The sequence below is a fragment of the Alosa sapidissima genome, chromosome 14 (assembly GCF_018492685.1).
Source record: "Alosa sapidissima isolate fAloSap1 chromosome 14, fAloSap1.pri, whole genome shotgun sequence".
NCBI lineage: Eukaryota > Metazoa > Chordata > Actinopteri > Clupeiformes > Clupeidae > Alosa > Alosa sapidissima.
This window is the reverse complement of record NC_055970.1, coordinates 20,509,766-20,529,458: the sequence shown is the minus strand read 5'-3', so window position 1 is coordinate 20,529,458 and position 19,693 is coordinate 20,509,766. Positions and strand designations below refer to the sequence as shown.

Sequence of the window (19,693 nt, the reverse complement as noted above, 5' to 3'; positions counted from 1 at the left end):
CCTCTCTCTCATTGGCTGGAAGTGTGGACGGTTGTGAGTCAACACGCTGAGAACGGCGACTCTACTGCGCTGGAGATTATGCAGACGGGATAGATGGAATGCTTTGAGAACAATTGCAATTACTGACTTTGGTTATCCGCTTTCTTGTGGGCTGCATTGGAAAGATGCCTTTGCAAATGGATGGTAAGAATGTCTACCTTACCTTGTATTAGTAGGCTGGCGATAGTGAAAATTGCGCTTTATTTTGTCGCAGTATGACAGAAGATGGAATCTACCGGCATTGTATTGCATTTGTTAACGTCTAAAATATTGCCGTTATTGGTAGAGACATAATCGTTTCCTCAGTGATTTATTTTTGTATTCCAGCTAGAATTTATTCTGGTGTAAATTGTGAGGATTGTTGCTAATTTCCTTCTCAAGTTGGAAGAGCACCAAGCTACCTGTTGGCAGGTCTGTTTGGCAAATGGTTTGTCAGGGACCATGACTTCATCAGCATAGATGTTCTCTTTTAGCCAAGACACCTCACACTGCCTCTCAGCCAATGCTATGTCAATTCATCATAATTATAATTCGCTGGCAATATTATGCACTTTAAAAGTATGTATATTTTTTTCTTGAAACTCTTAACAATAAAAAGACACATTGTTTGTATAATCCCCTCAAATCCATTCTGGGCTCTTGAATGATGAATGTACAGAAAAAAAATGTTCACACCATTTTCTGCTAGACTGCATGAGGACAGTCACTGCAGTATATGCAATATTTGCTGTTCAAGGTGCCTTGGAAGGATAGGTGTCAAACACACACCAAACAGGCTATTATTCCATTCTGATTCTGACCACATCCCTGCTAAATGCACTCATAGGCTTGTTTTATGCAGTGGGAGGTAAGTCAGACAGTGCACAGACAGCATGCAGTGGCTGGACTGCTCTGCTGTGGATCAGAGCTGTCACAGTGTTGGAGAAGGGCTGGTTGGGGATGATTAAGACCTCGGGACATTTCCTGTGCCCCATAATCAGATAGTGGATGATGAGAGTCCCAGGAGGGCTGTAGCTGTTCAATTGAGCAAGACAAACCAGCCCTCTCCTTGCGTATAGTGAGATGTAGGGAAAACGTGATGGAGAGTTGGAGGAAGATCGTTTGACTGGGATGTTAACTCAAATGCATGCTACTGCTGAACTTTCCTGATGGAACACTAACTGGATTACTCAGGCTTCCACCATGCTAATGTGTGTTACACAATTGAATGTATTTAAACAATTCTTGAAACCCTAACACACTAACACTATTATGTTTGTTGTTTGGTACTAAATTACAGTTATATATGTCTGCATGTCTGTGTGTATGCGTGTGTGTGTGTGTGTGTGTGTGTGTGTCTATGTGTGTGTGTGTGTGTGTGTGTGTGTGCGTGTGTGTGTGCGTGCGTGTATGTGTGTGTGTGTGCGTGTATGTGTGTGTGTGTGTGTGTGGTATGCATGTGTGTTCCAGTACATGTCCAGATCCTGCTGGCCGTGGGCTTGGCAATCCTCTGCTTCTTCCTGGTGCTCGGCTGCTTTCTCTGCTGGCGTCGCCGCAAATCCCGTCTCCTCAACGACAAAGAGGCGGCCTTGTCGCTCCCGCCCCTGACCTCTGACCCCACCGCCACAGCGACTGTGGCCCCGAGTGCCTGGCCCTCAATCGGCCTGCTCCCTGTCCGTCAGCAGTATGAGGAGCTGGAGGGGGACGTGCTGGACTTTCCCGCGCTCTCTCCATCGCCCTCGGCCACCAGCGCCTCCCCTCCCTCGGAGGACGGGCTCTCGGTCCAGGGCCTGGCCCCGCGGCCCCGCTCCTCCTCCGATCTGCACGAGTCCTCCTCCACCTCCGCCTCTGCCTTGGCCCGCGCCTCCTGCTTCCCCCTGCGGCGCCTCAGCTCCCCGGCCGCCCCCTGCTCCCCGCTCCGCTCCCCCTCCCCCTCTCCCTCCTCCTCCATCTCCCACGGCCGGGCCTCCCTGCCCTCCATCCCCAAACTGGGCCTGGTGTCTCGCACCAAACGGGCCCTGGAGCGGCGCTGCTCGGTGGCCGCCGATGGCTCCGTCCCCTCGGGCGAGGGCAGCCGGCTGACCTGCCCCCAACCGGCGTCCACCGCCCTCTCCACCTCGCCACAGCTCACCTACGGGTCCGCGTCCTCCTCCAGCACCGACTCCAGTTCTACCTCCTCCTTCGCTCTAGGGCCGAGCGTTGTGACCTCCAAGCCTGGTCCGCTGCTGCACTTCACCCTGCTCTTCTCGCCCTCGTCCGGCATGCTCTCCCTGACCGTGCTGGGCATCAGCGGGGCACCGCGGCGGCTTGGCGGGGTGTTTGTGCGCGCCAGCCTCCCGCCGCTCCACCCCACGGCCGTGCAGGCGTCCACGCGCCGCCGCAGCCTCAGCCCCGAGTTCCAGAGCCAGAGCTTCCAGCTGGACGTGGGCGACATAGACGCGCTGAGGGGTGCCACACTGCGGCTGGCCGCCTTCTGCAGGGACTTCTCCGGCCTGAGGGAGGCGCCGCTGGCCGAGCTGGAGCTGCCCTGTGCCGAGCTGGACTGGGAGCCCGACACCACCATCACCTGCACCAGGCAGATGGAGCTGGTCAAGAGGAGGCTCAGAAAGGTAGGCCTGGGTGTGTGTCTCCGTGTGTGTGTATGCGTCTGTCTGTCTGTCTCTCTGTCTAGTAGTTTGTCTTTCTTTTTGTCTGGGAAAGGATGGAAAAGGATGACGGTGTGTGTGTGTGTGTGTGTGTGTGTGTGTGTGTGTGTGTGTGTGTGTGTGTGGAAAAGGATGACGGTGTGTGTTTGTGTGTGTGTGTGTGTGTGTTTGTGTGCTTCTCTATCTATCTATCGGTCTCTCTTACACTGTGCGTACTTGGAAATGACTGATTGTGTGTGTATGTGTATTTGTCTGTCTGTCTTTCTGTCTGTTTTTCTTTGTGTAAAGGAAACAAAGGCTTGTGGCCATTCACAGTCTGACGGTTTTAGCGCAAATCCAGCTCCATATGCTGAATACTACATTCAGGCAGTCTAGCAGTAGACCGTGACAGCCATGAAGACACTCCAAAACTGCGCCTATAAAATGAAGAGCTGAGAGAGAGACAGACAGAAAGAGAGAGAGAAAGACAGAGAGCAGTAGATAGAGAGAGCGATTGAGAGCCAGGAGGAGGTTGAACAGGATCCAAATGAGCACTGCTGTAAAGTTGTAAATCACGCTGTGTCTACACATCCACCATCACCTTCACCCACTTTAGCCAGCACTATCTCAGCACATTCCTTTACACACCACTTTCTTCAACAGTTTCCTCAACAACCCCCCTCACACCCACACCCCCACTCCCACCGACCACTGCGCACTATAAATACTCCTAATCATATCTGCCCAGCGTGAGTGGACACGAGCGCTAATGTGCGATAAGCACAGCTGAGCGGCCATGTCCAAGCCCAGTGTTTCTTTTTCCACTTCACAAGAACAGTGACGACGGCGTCAGCCGTGGAGTAGCAGGAGCTGGCGATGAGGAGCGTAAACATGTTGTGTGTGTTTGTGTGTGTGTGTGTGTGTGTGTGTTGCCTTGGCAGCCGCCCGGTCTGTGCCCTCTGCGGAGAGCAGGAGGTAGCGCCAGAGGGCACGCGAATGAGGCTGTCGCCACTGAGCGGGGGTGCTGCCGGAGACGAGGGAGCGGGCATCGGGTAGACATCACGTCTTGCTGGAGTAGTTCCTCCGCATGATGGCATAAATCTGAGGATGAGGAGAGGGAAAGAGCTTGAGGAAGAGAGAGAGAAAGAGAGAGAGAGAGATAGAGAGAGCAAAGAGAGGGAAAGAGAGAGAGAGAGAGAGAGCAAAGAGAGGGAAAGAGAGAGGCAGAGATGGATTAGGTTGTAGGCTTCTATAAGGACACAGAGAATTGCTTTGGCAAGACCACTGATTTCAAACATTTATGTTTGTTTCAATATAGATCTGAGCAGGGCCCCGAGAGAGGGAGATGGTGATCCCAGTTCTGTCTTGTGCTCTTTAGTTTTCACTTCTTTACATCTTAGTCTTTTGCTCATCAACATTTATCATCTATGTTGGCTGGTTCATTTTGATATTACTCTTACAGAAATTGTCAAGAGCAATATTCATTTGACAGTCAGAGATGCAGTATGAGGAAAACCAAAGAGAGAGAAAGAGAGAGAGAGAGAGAAAGAGAGAGAGAGAATGCTGCAGAGGGCTTAGCCCTGGGGAGATTACTGGTGACAGCCAAAGATGGGCCATGTCTCTTTATACAGAAGGGCTTATCCTGGCATTCCGAGGCGCCTGACATTAAGAATCTGCAGCGGGTATGAGTAAGGGTCCTGCCCTGATGACAAGGCATCAATCACTGTCAGGGCTTTGTTTCTGACACATGTTCGTAAGGAAGAAAATGGCACCTAGGGGTGAAACAGGGAAAGGTTCACCACTTTTTTTTAACTGAGAAGTTACAAAGTTGTGATTTTATGCAGAGCAGCATATGAACTTGAACCACCTTTAACATCAGTGCCTCTACTTTGAGAATTCTGGAGGTTTTAGTGTTTCATATGGCCGAGTGCAGTGAAGTTGACTGGTCAAGTCAATAGCTTCTCTTTAACAAGCACCATGTTTGTTGAACAACACAAGCCTCAGACTATCTGCTCAAAATGGCAGAACGTAGATGGTCCTACATGTACAGAGATGCTAAAACTACACACAACCAATCACACAGACGTAAATGATGACAGAGACAAATGCTAATATTAACACATGCAGGGAAACACGATTACATCCTGAAAATGTAATGTGCAGAGAATTAACATTTATCATAATTACTATAACTAACACACATGTAAGCCATTATTGGGGTGAAATCACATCACACAAACATTAGGAAGTGCATACCCCCCTGGCATGTTAAAATATACTGCTTTCTATAAAGTTGTACATGTCCTTTCTTTAGTACAGACTGTCTGCCTCTACACTGCGTTCTAACTGTGTGTTTTGCTATATTGAGCGAGAAACATGATGCAATAGCACTGCGTATTTAACGGATTCAGTTTGGACAGAGAGCATGCAATGCTACACGACAGTTGGATGCTCTCATGCAGTTAGTACAAGCTGTTGGAAGACTCCGGGGGTGGATTGATTCCTGGGATATCTCTGCTGGGAGGATGTGTACATGGATGCACCTTCATGTATCCGTGTTTGCACGTGTGAGTGCATGTGTACGAACGATGATTGATATTCTTATGTAACACTCTCACACTTCATGTGTCTGAGCAGTCAAACGTGCTCATGATGTAAGCGTTAGACAAAGCGATGACCACAGTGCCATGTGGGTCCACACGACGCCTCTCCTGTGACGTAACTCCACCAGCAGTCACTGTTGGGGAAGAGGAAGTCCACTGGAGACAGTCGCCACCTGCTTCACCACGAACACATCATTGTCAATGGAGAGGAGCGATGATCTATGATTGAGTCATCATAAAGCAGGAGTACCATGGACCCCTCCACCTGAGGTCACTCTCACGTCCCCCAGGATGTCCTGCCAGCCAGTCATGCTTTGTGTCACGTGTGTGCCCCCACTCCCCAGTACGAGGTACGGGGTCGTTCATGTCCCCCTGTATCATGGAGTTATTATATAGAACTAGGAGAGAGGGGGAAAGTTCCAGCCCTGGTCATTTCAGTGCCCGATGCTAGGCTAGTTATAACTCAGCCTAAAGTATGCTCAGTGGGCTGCAGCCATCTTTAAAAATGACTTTCAACTTGTGCTCACTTCCACCCTTATGTTCACAAACAAGTCAGTTAAGCAGTAATTAGGTGCCACATTACCGATGGCCACAAATTATGTTGGGCTGATCCTCCCAGCAGCTCATTCACCAACCACATAGACAACAAGCTTTTGTGTCAGCCAGTGATCGACTGTTAAAATGAGCACCAGTGGGCATGAGCCAATTCCAGTAAAGATGGTGGATGCTAACTGGCTGGCATGGCTGACTGGCTTGAAGGTAACAATCCAAAATTCTGACGCCTTTCTCTGTACCGCGTGCGTTCGCTGAGTAACGGTTGCGTCACTGCCCCAGCCTGAAGAAGCGTGCTGAAGAGCCACGAGCCTGAGTCACGCAGGGGAAAATGCCTGGCCAAAAACCAAAGACAAGGGCCATTACGCAACAACACCCCCTTCTCAACCCCCCAAACCCCCAGCCTGCTCAGAACTCACTCAACATTCACTGCTCGATCCCACCAACGCTCACACGCAGGCCTTTGAAGCTCAAACACTAAAGTAAAAAAATCATAGTAGATAAGAAATGAACATCAGCGATTAAAAAGCCGAGTAGGAGATTGATAGCTGCTTAGAAAATGTAGGCAGCTGCACTTTGTGTGATTATACAATCTGAGGCCGTGCGTTGCTGGAGCTGTCGCTGAGAACTCCAATGTGTGGAGTTTAGACTAGAGGGGAATGACTATTTGCTGTGCAGTAATTTACTGTGAAAACAAACAGAGGGTGATAATGAAATGAAAATCCCCTTTTCCACACACTGCTGCGTCACACTGCTCTAAAATGACAACCCTATTGGTGCTTGTAAATTTAATGTAAATACTTCTTCCTGAGAATGACGTTCAACCGCAACCTCATTTACTCGGACAGTTGGAAAGAAACAAAGAAGAGAAATGAAACACGGAATGACAGAACCAGGGTGGGAATTTCACGGCGGCCATGGCCATCGTTGCCCCTTGAGTTGGCCATGATGACCCTTTGAAAATGTGGCCTTGGTGCCCTCTTCTTTCAATATTCTGCTTTACGTCTGACTAGCGTTTTTATTTAGCCTATGGCCTGGCAAATTAAGCTTAGAATTCACAGCGCAAATTAATTTAGTCTTTTACACAGTGGAGAAAGTGACAGCCAGTGTTGGGAAGGATACTTTCAAAACGCATTCTGTTAAGTTTCCGTTACAGAATACAGAATACATACATGGCCAAAAATGTAATTTGTAATGTATTCCGTTACGTTACTCAATCTGAGGCCAACTCAGGCCAACAGAAAATAAATGTTAAATATAGCCTAGATATCTGTAAATATTAAAATAAGTTCTTTGATTTACAGTTCTATGTAACATGTCATGTGTCATGTTTTTGTACTGTTTCATACAGTGATGCATGTCTGCTGCTGTGAATAGGCTAAATATAACTTTTATAATTTTTATGTAGCCTACTTTATAGTTAATTTTGGTCCTGGTACCCTGACTTGTGGCCTTTGTCCCCCCTACCAAATATGCCCAACTGAAGGCCAAGTGGCCTTGCCCCTACAATTATGAAATTCCAAGCCAGGACAGAACGCTTCACTAGAAAAATCAACAAAATGTCAGGGCAACTTCAGGGCAAAAGCACAAACAAGCATTATGTTTTTACTGATCAAATTGCTTAATATAAATGTACGGCCTAAGTCTGCATTCATAGTGCAGCTGAGTATGCGTTCTGACTGCCAAACAATGAGCCTGGCTCTTGCAGCCAACCTGCTGGCTTGGCCCTCCTGTGACCCGGGTTTGAAATGGATGGGGGTAATAGCTCTCTCGCTTCACTACACGTCTAATAAGGATCATAATAACATTGTTATTATATTTCTTTCCCCTCCTCTCCTCTCCACTCCTCCTCTCCTATCTCCTCCTCTCCACTCCTCATCTCTACTCCTCTTCCCTCCCCTACTCTCCTCTCCTCTCCACTCCTCCTCTCATCTCCTCTCCTCTCCATTCCTCCACTCCTCTCTGCCCCACTCCTTTCCTCTCCACTCCTCCTCTCCTCTCCTCCACCTCTCCATTCCCCTCTTCTCTCCATTCCTCCTCTCCCCTCCTCTCCTTTCCTCTCTCCTCCTCTCCTCTCCTTTCCTCTCCACTCTTCCTCTCCCCTCCTCTCCTCTCATCCTCTCCACTCCACTCCTTTCCACTCCTCCTCTCCTTTCCTGCTCTCCTCTCTCCTCAGAGTGTGAGTTCTCAGGAGACCCTAGGCGGTCGACGGATGTCTGTCTGTGCCCCACGGGCCCTTGGTCAGCTCTTCGTCCTGCTCCAGTACCAGACGGTGGCTCATCGTATCAAGGTCATGGTGCGCAAGGCGGAGAACCTGGCCAAACTCACACGTATGCCAGGAGCACCAGGTACAGCAGGAAACCCTGAGGGGTCAATTCAATTCAGTTCCATTCAAAACACCTCCCTTTTCCAGTTTGCATTGTGTATTTATTATACTATGAAGATTTTCATGACTGAACTCCATTTAGGAACAGAATACTTATTTACTTATAAGTTTACTTATGTGCCTGACTGTTCTGTAAATAACTGTAAATAAGACTGTCTCCTAAATGCATTAATGCAAATGTACATAACTTATCTTTATACATCTCGCTTTTTCTCATCTATAGCTTTCTCCCTTGTCCATGTCCTTGACAGATCACTATGTGGTCATCAATCTGCGACAAAGCGGTAAAGTGATCGCCACCAAGGAGACGAAAGGGGCGGCTGGTCACAATGCGGTTTGGAACGCACCCTTCCTGTTTGACCTGCCCTCTGGTGACATCATCAAGCTACCACTCGTCCTGGAGTTCATCGTCATGCAGGTGACATACCATTTTTTTTACGTTCTATAAATTACTGTTTTTTTTTTTTCAGTATCACTGTGTGCATTATTTAGTTAACCGATCACACTCACTTATTTTTGGCAGGGTCGACTTTACACAAAAAGCAGTGTGCTTGGCTGTGTTCTGATTGGCTACGAGGGTCCAGAGTCGGGGCAGGTGCACTGGAAAGAGATGTGCGCTCGAGGTCAGGTGGAGACGGCTCGCTGGCACACTCTTCAGCCAGAAACACTGGCTGAGTGACATCACAGCATGCCGTCCAATCAGAAGTGGTGTTGGAATAACCTCGTAGCATGGTATCCAATCAGAGACAACTCACCATCCTTAGAACATACTCACTGTGTCCCTCAAAAAACAATTACGATCATCAGGAGAGGGAAGACACAACTTTTGATCTCCATCTTACAAATCCAATATGGACAGCCCGGTTAAGATCTTAGGAGTAGCTACATGTGGGTACAGTGGGATGATTCCCAAAGCTACAACCAGTTATGTTGTATATTATTCTCACTGCCAGGATTTATAACACTAAGAAAGTATGGTCAAGTTTTTCATTTTGGCATTCCTGTATCTGCCACTGCTACCACTGGATTGCATATGTAAACGATTGTTCTTAGGGACTCATGGGGATGGATATGATGTAGGGATGTAACGGTGTGAAAATTTAACCAAACGGTTATAGTGACCAAAATGATCACGGTTTTCGGTATTATCACGGTATTTCTAAAAGTGTGTTCAATATGTTCAGAAAGCACTGATAGGCCTACACAAGCTGAAATAGTTTCAAAAAGTATCCCGTTCACTTTTTTCTTCATGTTTAATTGGCTATGTGCTTATAGCTTACCCTACCATAACTTGGAGTTTGCTATTTCTGTTATTTAGATGCAATCAATTAGACAACATAATCAGTAGGGTACCAGTTTTGTTCCATTGTACCAGGCCTTCTGTATGTCAAAAGCAGGCTCGGATGAAGCTGGGAAGGATTAAACACACGGTTTCCACACCGCGGTAATCAACAGTGATAATCATGATGTTTGAAATGAAAACGGTAGTTATTATCGTCAACATTTTTATCGCGGTTTACCATTATACCGGTAATCGTTACATCCCTAATATGATGTCGTAAATAACATTCCGACGCTTTCAACTGACAGGTTAAAACATTGTGTTTGTGTCAGTAATATGTGACTGATTTTTTGCAGGTTTTGCAGGTAATTTTTTGCATGATTTTAGTCTGTCAGCTATTGTGTGCCCCTCACTGGATGACAATTCAGGTGCAGGATGACTGTAGTCACTGGACATCATGTAGACTCAATATTCACTGGTACGTGGACATGCACTCCAAATGGCTTGTTTGTTAGTTTTCAATTAAACACACCCACACACACAAGCACACACACAGATGCACACTAATGCATGCACACACACACACACACACACACACACACACACACACAAATAAACTAATAAAACCCCAAATAAATACATCTCAACAAATAAAACCACATTCATCAGTATTTTTACAAAATCTCTGAAATGGTTTAATGAGGTGAAATGGTAATGTTACTTATCACTGTGTACACTGCGCATCAAAGTGGATTTCTGACTTAATGACTGACTTATTTATATGTATAAACCATGTTCCAATAGATGGGTTTGATTCACAATAGTGAAAATAAATGTGGTGAGCCTTATTCATTGATGTTGACCTTGATGTTACTTGATAAGATTTGTCACGACATACTGTGACATTCAGTAGAGTGTCAGTTCGAAATTGAACTTCGCTGTGAGAGGGTCAAAAGGCACCGATGAAAATGCATGACTTGATCTCATCAAAATCACTGACATCGCCTTCTGAACTGAGAGAACAAAACACACACCTCCTACCAGAACAAATTTACATGAAATCCGGAAAGCAGCAATGACGTAACAGCTCACTCAAAGCGTTCATCCGCATTTTACCAAAGGGTAATTACTTAGCTTGTTTCATCGCGCAAACGAAGGGTATGTTTATGCTTAAAATGGGTTCATGGACTGGAAGAAAAATCTTGTTCTGGATAATCCAATTCAAATATATGTGACAGCGTCACAGCGGATCCTGTTCAAATTGTCACTGACGCATACATCATTGGCAATCGTAGTTTGCTGAGATCCAGCTAAGTTTGTTTCAAGGAAACCTCATTCATTTTCGAGCTGGGAGCGAGCGCTGGAGGTTTGCCACAAGTAAACACACACATACACACACACACACACACACACACAGTGTGGCGACGTCAGAGCGCTAACTGTGATTGAGAGATGGGCTGTAATTAGGTTTAATGGAAAACAGTCTGTGTTGTGCACAAACAACTCAGTATGCCTCCCTCAAAGGCAGCACACTTGTTATGTTTCTTTGACCTCTATAATGACCTTCATCAACTGTCAAAATAGGCTGCATCACCTCTGACAAAATGTATGCAGGCTAGATGAGGCTAGTTTATTTAGATAGCTAATAAACACAGAGGCAATGCAGTCTGCTTTACATAAATAAAAGCAGATAGGACAGAAAATAGTTAAAAGAAAATAAAGTACATACAATAGAATGATTCAAAGACCATACACTGTGCAACAAATATAATTTAAAAAAACCTAGAATAAAAAGATTGTGGAAGTAGCCCTGAGTCCTGTTTGTTGCATAGACTGAAATCCAAATCTTCTCCTCAGGATCGGGGAATGTGTGAGGGTTCATTATTTCACAATGTCAACGTAAGTCATTTCTATTCCAATCAGAGGGGACTGTCACTGTGTTTGTGTGGCTTGGCTTGCCATAAAAGTTTCGATAAAGAAACACAATACTGTTGCACAACAAAGGCACAGCAAAGAGCCGAGCTAAAAAAAACTACCCTGTGGCAGCTTCCTGGTGTCCCTCAGCTGAGCAGGAAGAGCAGGCATTGCAAAACATGCGGTTTAACCGAAACCAACCAGGCGCACTGGGAGAATTCCACCACACCTCAGCGCTCGTCACGTTTCATACGTCGCCTCTGGCCTTGGACAGTGCGTGCAGTCCAGCAGGTAATCCAAGAGAAGGTTGGAGCTGGGGTGTGTGTGTAACAGAGGTCGTAATTCGTCCGCCGCTCACGGCCCTTGAACCCGCCACCTCGACACACACCGGCATGGGAGTTGAACGCTCTAACCACTGAGCTAAAAGCCCAGGCTTCCAACTCAGCGGTTAGAAGCGTTCTTAAGGTTAGGGCGGTAAGGATTTACACAGGCAACTAGCACGCTAGCTCAGTTCGCCTCCGTTACATGTGGAGGTGTCTGTAGAGGAACGGATGACCGATTCCTGCCCACTAAAGCGCAGGCACAGCGTATTAGTATTGCTCTCCCGAGTTTGATTCACTTGTCATCGATTCGCCAATAGCTTCCATCCAGAGTTCATTTGACATCCTGGAATTGTGTGTGTGTGTGTGTACTGTATGTATACTTTGTGTGTGTGTGTGTGTACACTGTGTGTTTGTGTGTGTGTGTGTGTTTATGTTCATTTCTTCCAATATTCCTCCTTTACTTGACTGACTTTGGGTTGAGTGGGTTCAGTGTTTAACCAGAAACACAAACACATAGGCTACACACAAACCTAAATGTACACACATTACACACACACACAGACACACACACACAAACACACACAGATGCATGCGCACACAAACACACACACACACACACACACACCCTCTCCTGAGCTTTGCTCTAGATTGAAAGAGTCAGAGAGAACACACACCCACCAAACTGTAAAAAAAGGTGTTGTGTAAAACAACTGAGAATATGTACAAAGGGACTTGCAAACATTAATTCTCTAGCATTAAAAGGATGTTCTGACTTAAAAATGACGTGTATTCCAGTATTCCTGCCTTGTTGATGTCCCACATCTTGCTTTCTGCAAGAAACACAACTCCACTGTTGTTCTGAAGAAAGCAATACTTGCCAGTATGTAATCAAACTTCCGTTACTGGAATAAATCAGTTTGTTTGTTTTTTAACAGAGGCCTTGTGCCTAATCCTTGCTAACATACCCTCATGTACCCGTATCACTCCCCACATTACCCAACGCTCTACTGCCTGTTTCATCACCGCGTCTATCATACGCCACTATGGCACGTTCCATTAAACCAGTTACTCCTGTTGCTACTGGCTCCAATTTTCCCCCACTCACTGCAGGCCAGCCAGTTAGAGTTTGTGAGAGGATGTATGCATGATGCTGTAAGCTTTCCTCTCTGTGTCGCCTTTGTCAGTCTCCTAGTCTTTCTCTCTCTCTCTCTTGTTTCTTTCTTCTTCTGGCTTTTTTTCTCTCTCTTTCTAGCCCTGTTTGTCACTTTTCTGGTCACTAATGGAGGCCCTGTGTTTGTGTGTGCGTGTGGAGCGGCTGGCCAGCGGCTCGTTAGGGTCTCCTAATGAGGGCTTAGTCACGCTGCCGATGGACCTCCACCTCTCAGGGGGCGACGAAGGGAGTCGAAGGGAGCTGGTGACTCACACCCCTCTCTCAGAGTCACCTCTGGTCTCACAGAGTACCGCCCACTCAGTGACATTTACCGCTGCTCTGACCAGTCTCCTCCGATTTGGACGTTTCTGTGACTCTGTCTCTCACAGAGAAGAGATGGAAGAAAGGGAGAGGGGGTAGTGGACAGTGAGGTGGAGTGAGTCAACCAACCAACCCCAGCATGACTCACATCCTCCCTAGTCTGGTCCACCTTATTCCCACCCTGAGCTAATCGATCCAGGTCTCTCTCAGCTGCAGGGACGTCCAGATCAATACACCTGTACCCCAGGATCCCACCAGGGGGACACACTCATTGCATCTACTCACTTTGCCACAACCTTTCTCCAACTGAATAGCTATTTGACTCATAAGGGAGAGAGGAAATAACTTTCCAACGTGGCTTTTCATGTGATAGGCAGATGACCCACAACCATGTCTACTCCAGCTACAACAGCTGGATCACTCCAGCCGACATGTCGAGCACGTCTCAAAGGAGAAAGGCGACATGTTCTTCTTCGAGCCAGATGAGCAATCAACCCCAGGTCCTCAGCAGCTGACTCACGCCAGCCCACACTCCTCACACGCCCACTCCTCAAAGGTTCATGATGAGACAGACTATAGGCTGACAGTTTTCTTTTTTTTAATGAGAGTGAGTGAGTGGGTTACAGTTGGACTGTTTTCCCCCAGAAACACAGAGCAGCTGTTGAACTTTAATGGCCCATGACTTGTTTTACACATGAAAGGTCAACGAGGGGGGAACAATTTAGTTGATGATCTTTATCTTTCAGTTCATGCAAAAGGCCTGACTTGCTTCATATGTAATCACAAGGGATGGACATCATCAGTTACCTCATCATCATTGCTACATCATCAGTACAAATATTACTTTGGAATACTTTGAAGGGTCGCACAATACACTTCTAACTCTATTTCCAACCTTAATCCTACCTCAAATTGAGTGTAGATTTGATGACAGCGGGCGAGGTGTCAAGGGAGAGGTGTCAGTGACCTGATCATGGCCCTTCAGCATGATTACAGCTATTCACTGATTAATAAAAAATGGGATTTAATTGAGAAAATTGATTTTCAAAAAAAGTCGAAACAGTGTTAGCTGCCTTGCTGCCTTTTTAAAAAATAAAAAGGAACGTCACCTATTACCAACCGTCCCGTATTTCCAACCTCTTACGTGTTTGGGTCACTTAGTATTCATTTCTATACAAACCAAGACAGCAGATTCCTAAAGAAACGCAAGTACCCACACCATAAGTGTATCTAAATTAGCTATGTACCAAAAATTACATTTTACCGTGACTTGAAGAGCTGTGAACAGTGTTGTATACGGCTGCGTGTACAAAGCTGCTTGGAGCTCCAGTGGAATTTTGATTAGCAACGAGAATTCTCGGTCTAACCATTGATGTGCCATGAGAAATGTTGGAAATAGGCACCCACCAGCCCAGCACTAAACTCCAAGCATGGTAAAAAAAAATCGGATATTTCAGGCAGTAAAAGCCCCGGTAAGAACCAAACTAGATTTTGTTCAAATCTACACACCTATGGCTACTGAAAAATGTAGGGTTCATTTATCAAATGTTATTTTGAAGTATTAAAATTATTGAATTTTCGAACGAAAGGGTTGGTAAATGGTGGTTTTACGAGATATATATATATATCTGTGTCGTGCCTGTAACGTGCATCTTTAGCTACAGATCTGCACCTCTCAGTTTGATGCTGAAACGGATTTGATTAACAGCTGCCGGCCGCACTGGCGTAATTGCCCTCCTGTGTCTGGCTAATGGACGGACCATCGGGGCGGCCACAGACTGTACTTAATGACCGCTACACAGAAGGCCTACAGGTCTCGGACAAAACAAGCCTGTTGCTATGGAAGTCTGACAGCGAATGGGATGAGGTCACTGTGTTAATTAGCTTTATTGTGTACTGGAGAGCATGGGTTTGCCTGTCCACAATATCTGGCCATACCTCACGTCAAGGAAATTCAGTCAGCTGACATTTAGTCTTTGATTATGGGGTTGGTTATTTTATATTCAAAGTATTCTATGAGAGTACACTTAATTATCATCAGTATGCCTGCAATATATGTTTTCTTGTAAAGCATCATACCACTCAAAGGCATTCTCAATTCTCAAATCTTTAGTTCCCTCTAGTGGTAATACAAGATAAAGCAGTCACGGATTGAAAAGCATGTCCACCTGAGGTAGCCAGGCAGGGTTCAAGTCTTCACTCTTCACTCACACATTCCCTTCATAAACACGGAGATGCCGTCCAACTCCACTACTACCCAAAGAAACATATGGAGTGTGTCTTATTGTGGGGAGCCAGTCAGTGTGTTTGTGTGTGTGCAGGGGGATATGTGTGTGTAAGAAAAACTGAGAGATGTGAGTGTTAGTGTGTGTGTGTGTGGGGGGGGGGGGGGTGGTTGGGAGTGAATGTGTGTGTGTGTGTTGCTCTTTGTGTGTAGGGTAGAATTTCCAGCTCTGAGGGTGGGGTAGCGGTGGCAGGAGCTCAGTGACCCCCCCAGAGAGCTGGGCCCTGGTCAGACCCACTCAGGGCTCGTCTGCTCCAGGAGCTGGCAAATTGCTCTAATGGACAGGAGGGGAGCCGCTTCAAAGTGGCCGCACATGCCAATTCAATTCTCTGTTGGCAAATAGCGGTTGTAAGTAGGCTCTCACCCCCTTCTCTCTCTCTCTCTCTCTCTCTCTCTCTCTCTCTCACTCACACACACACACACACACACAGCTTTGGAAAAAATGAAGAGACCACTGCACATTTTTCTGATCCTGCGTTTGCTGAGTGACATTCAAATGAGTTGACGGTCATATTCAAAATTAAGAGACCGCTGCAAATTTAAATTTGACCGTTAACTCGTTCGAATGTCACTCAGGAACTGTAGGATGACATAAAAAAAATGTGCAGTGGTCTCATCATTTTTTCCACACACACACACGCACACACACACACACACACACGCATACAGTTCCCTCCTGTCAGTGCATCACACAAATATACCTCTGTCTCTCTCCACATCCACACACACATTTATGTTTCTTTCTCAGGTGGTTCTGAGAGCTCTTGTGACATCTGCGCAGTGGTCTCCATTAGATCAGTGTGATATCATTGTCTGAGTCACACAAACAAATGGATGCATTTGTTCTGTTTGGAGCTACAGTATCAATGTCATGCTGAGCTGTTTGTGAGGCTTTTATGTGTGTGTATCTGGGCCTGTGTATGTGTGTGTGTGAGTATGTGTGTGTCTGAGTGTGTGTGTGTGTGTGTGTGTGTGTGTGTGTATATGTGTGTGAGAGAAAGAGAGAGAAAGAGAGTGCGTGTGTGTGCATGTGTGTGAGTGAGTGTATGCGTGTGTGCATGTGCGTGTGTGCATGTTTAGCCAACATTCCCAACATCTGGCGTCGCGCTGGGCTCGCGACTCTTGGAGCCGGCGTGGATTCGTGATTAAGCCGAGACTGTCAGAAGGAATATTCCCTCTCTGCGGTTCTCGGTGTAAGAATGATTAATGAACGCTTCGGACCAGGCAACCGAGTTCCCCTGCACACCCACCTCACTCCCTCTGTCGCTGGACCTAACCCCACAACGGGCTCATGTTTCTGGCCTTTGCAGGACCCCTAACACCTTAGGAAGTCGAGGGCCCGGGGTCGCCGCTCTGGATCAAAGCGGGCAGAACGGGAGGAAGCATGACTGACGGCTACATGTGCCGGCATCAAAGGGCCTGCCAGAGCAGGTAACAGTCCGCCGTCACCATTACTGTCAAAAGCCACAGAAAGAAGGACTTGTACAGTACCAATTTCACAAATTTTTACTTTCTCTGTCTCTCTCTGTCTCTCTCTCTCTCTCATACTCTCTGAAATTCAAATTCAAAGGTGCATTTACATTGCCAAAGCAATCATACAAAACAATTTAGACTCATATACAAGCATTGCCAAAGCAATCACAAACACAAGTTAGACTCATATACAAGCACCCTTAAGGATACTACAAATGTATGGTGCATGGATGTTGCAAGTGCTGCATATTTATCACACAAACACACACACACACACACACACACACACACGTAGACACACAGTAGTACTTTCCAACATTTTTCTGACTTACACACACACACATCTGCACGGATTGGGTATGCACATGTAGCACACACACACACACACACACACACACATTGTTCCTTTCTCTCTTGCTCTCTCTCTGTGAAGCACACAGGCTTGTCTGCACCCTTCTCAGTCCACACAGTGAGAGCCGGACCCATTTTAAATAAAAACAGATGATTGTTATTTATTCTCAAGCTGCCTCCTTCGGCTCTGGAATAGTCTAGGCTGCCTTTTCCAACAGGCAAAATATTTTCCTGCAGCATTCTGTAGTCTCACGCAAAATACTAAATCCTCAGCACTCCCATGTGGTTCAGCATGCCCCTATTTGTAGATTTTCAACATAATGAAACAATGAGAGACATGCATTATCAACCTTAAAAATAGCTCAAGTTTAAGAGTTCTTAAGTGTGTTAGGGAATTTAAGAGCATTTTTATGCAGTTGTCTGTGAGGGTATATGGAGTGTATATATAATGTCAGAGCCATTAAACAAGCCCTAGTGGTTTGTCATTGGAGGCTCAAGAGGAGTTTTAGAGTCTTGTGATCTTGTGTCTTGTGATCTGTGATGAAACGTATGGTCTCCTCTTGTCTGGTCTAGCATGTGGGACTTTGAGACACAGACAGCCTGATGAAACAATGTGAGAAATACATTATCAACCATAAAAATCGATCTTTGAACTCTTAAATGTGTTTAGAAGCCGAGTGAATAAGAGTGTTTTTAAGTACTGTAGTTGTGTATAGTTAAGAGAAATGGAGTCGCAGAGGCATGAAAGTCCTCGTGGGTTTGTCACTGCTGGCTGAAGAGGACTTTCAGACACACACACACACACACACACGCATGCACGCGCGCACACACACACACACACACACACACACACACACACACACACACACACACACACACACATACAGACATACACACACACACAGACACACACATATATACACACAGACCCCATACATATGCGCTCATAGCTAATTTCAAGTCATGAAACAAACACAATCACAATCACAATCACAAACACACACACTCACACGCACACGCACACACTCAGTTCTCCATAAAGAGACGTATTAACTGCTAATTCACACAAACCAGCTCACACACCCACAAACACAAACACAAAACCCCTCTTTCTCAGCTTGAATTTCATTAAGACCGCTTCTCTTTTCCAGAACTCAATAATTAACCACAAGAATGGTAACAGCACTAATAGTAAAATGGGTTTTCCACCCTTTTATATTATCCTTCCCTTTTCCCAGGACTTCTCACACTTACACACACACACACACACACACACACACACACACACACACACACACACACACACACACACACACACACAAACGCACATACACACACACGCACACACACACACACACACACAGAGAGACAGAGTTCAGCTGGCACAGAAGTGTGAAACAGGTGAAAAACAGGTGTGAGGTGTGCTTATGTGTGTGTGTGTGTGTGTGTGTGTGTGTGTGTGTGTGTGTGTGTGTGTGTGTCCAAGAGAGAGGGAAAGGGAAAGACCTTGAAAGCGACAATCAAGGATAAAAAGCATTGTCAATAAACATGACATCTTTTCTCCACAGCGTAGCTGGCTGGTGTGTGGTGTGTGTGAACATCCTCCAAACCTCCAGAGTGGGTTTCCTCTGAGAAGAGACGCACCAGCATCTGTTCTATGGTGAATTTTCCCAGACTTCCACCGTGGGGAAGTTACGAGCACTGCTTTCATAGTGTCACTTGGCACATGTGACCACAGAGGGAGGAAGGAGGGTGTGAACGCTTCACAGGCTTGGTGGTGTGTGTGTGTGTGTGTGTGTGTGTGTGTGTGTGTGTGTGTGTGTGTGTGTGTGTGTGTGTGTGCAGTCGCATTGATAGGGTGGCTAATAGCCAACACTACTGCCATTCTTAATAATGGCTCCCATTCATCAGTTAAACAACCTTCATGAGAATTGTGCTTTTGAATCCCAGCTGAAAATGTCTCTCTCCCAAGGGAAGGCACAGCAGAGCAACATACAGGCTCGAGGATCCACAAGGACCTGTTAGAGCCCAGTCTGAGGTCGGACTCTTGAGGTTTTTCCAGACACAACCCATTTCTCTCTGACTCATTTCCTGTCTAGTGTCCCATTAATAAAAACAAAATGAAAAAAAAAAAACTTGGGAAACTAATTTGCCGTTTTCATTTGTGGTCTCAAACAGATTAGAATCCCCAGACTTGATTTGTTCTTTTTACATTTGTATGAACACTGTCAATACACTACCAGGTTTGATAATGGGTAAGACATACAGTACAACACATATTGGACTGATCATGTAAGAATCATAATAATAATCATGATGTTGCTCAATCCATACCAAAACAATTCAACAACTGAAGACCATGTCATGCTCATGCACATAGATTATGCCAAGGTCACAAATGTCGAAAGGTCA

The 19,693-nt window shown here is 46.0% G+C and overlaps 1 protein-coding gene across 1 annotated transcript; it reads left to right on the top strand.

Annotated features, from left to right (window-relative positions):
- The first annotated feature begins 5 nt into the window (after positions 1 to 5).
- LOC121681871 (synaptotagmin-4) lies at positions 6 to 9,330 on the top strand. Its single transcript, XM_042061817.1, has 5 exons — positions 6 to 183; positions 1,489 to 2,627; positions 7,974 to 8,145; positions 8,435 to 8,601; positions 8,707 to 9,330. The coding sequence occupies exons 1-5, from the start codon at positions 165 to 167 to the stop codon at positions 8,860 to 8,862; spliced, it is 1,653 nt and encodes a 550-aa protein (XP_041917751.1). The 5' UTR covers positions 6 to 164; the 3' UTR covers positions 8,863 to 9,330.
- Positions 9,331 to 19,693: the final 10,363 nt, after the last annotated feature.

What these genes read in the sequence shown, in the direction of transcription:
- LOC121681871 (XM_042061817.1), top strand. An exon ending in TCAAGAGGAGGCTCAGAAAG is followed by an intron (nt 2,628 to 7,973) that starts GTAGGCCTGGGT and finishes CTCTCTCCTCAG; the next exon opens with AGTGTGAGTTCTCAGGAGAC. An exon ending in TGGAGTTCATCGTCATGCAG is followed by an intron (nt 8,602 to 8,706) that starts GTGACATACCAT and finishes TATTTTTGGCAG; the next exon opens with GGTCGACTTTACACAAAAAG.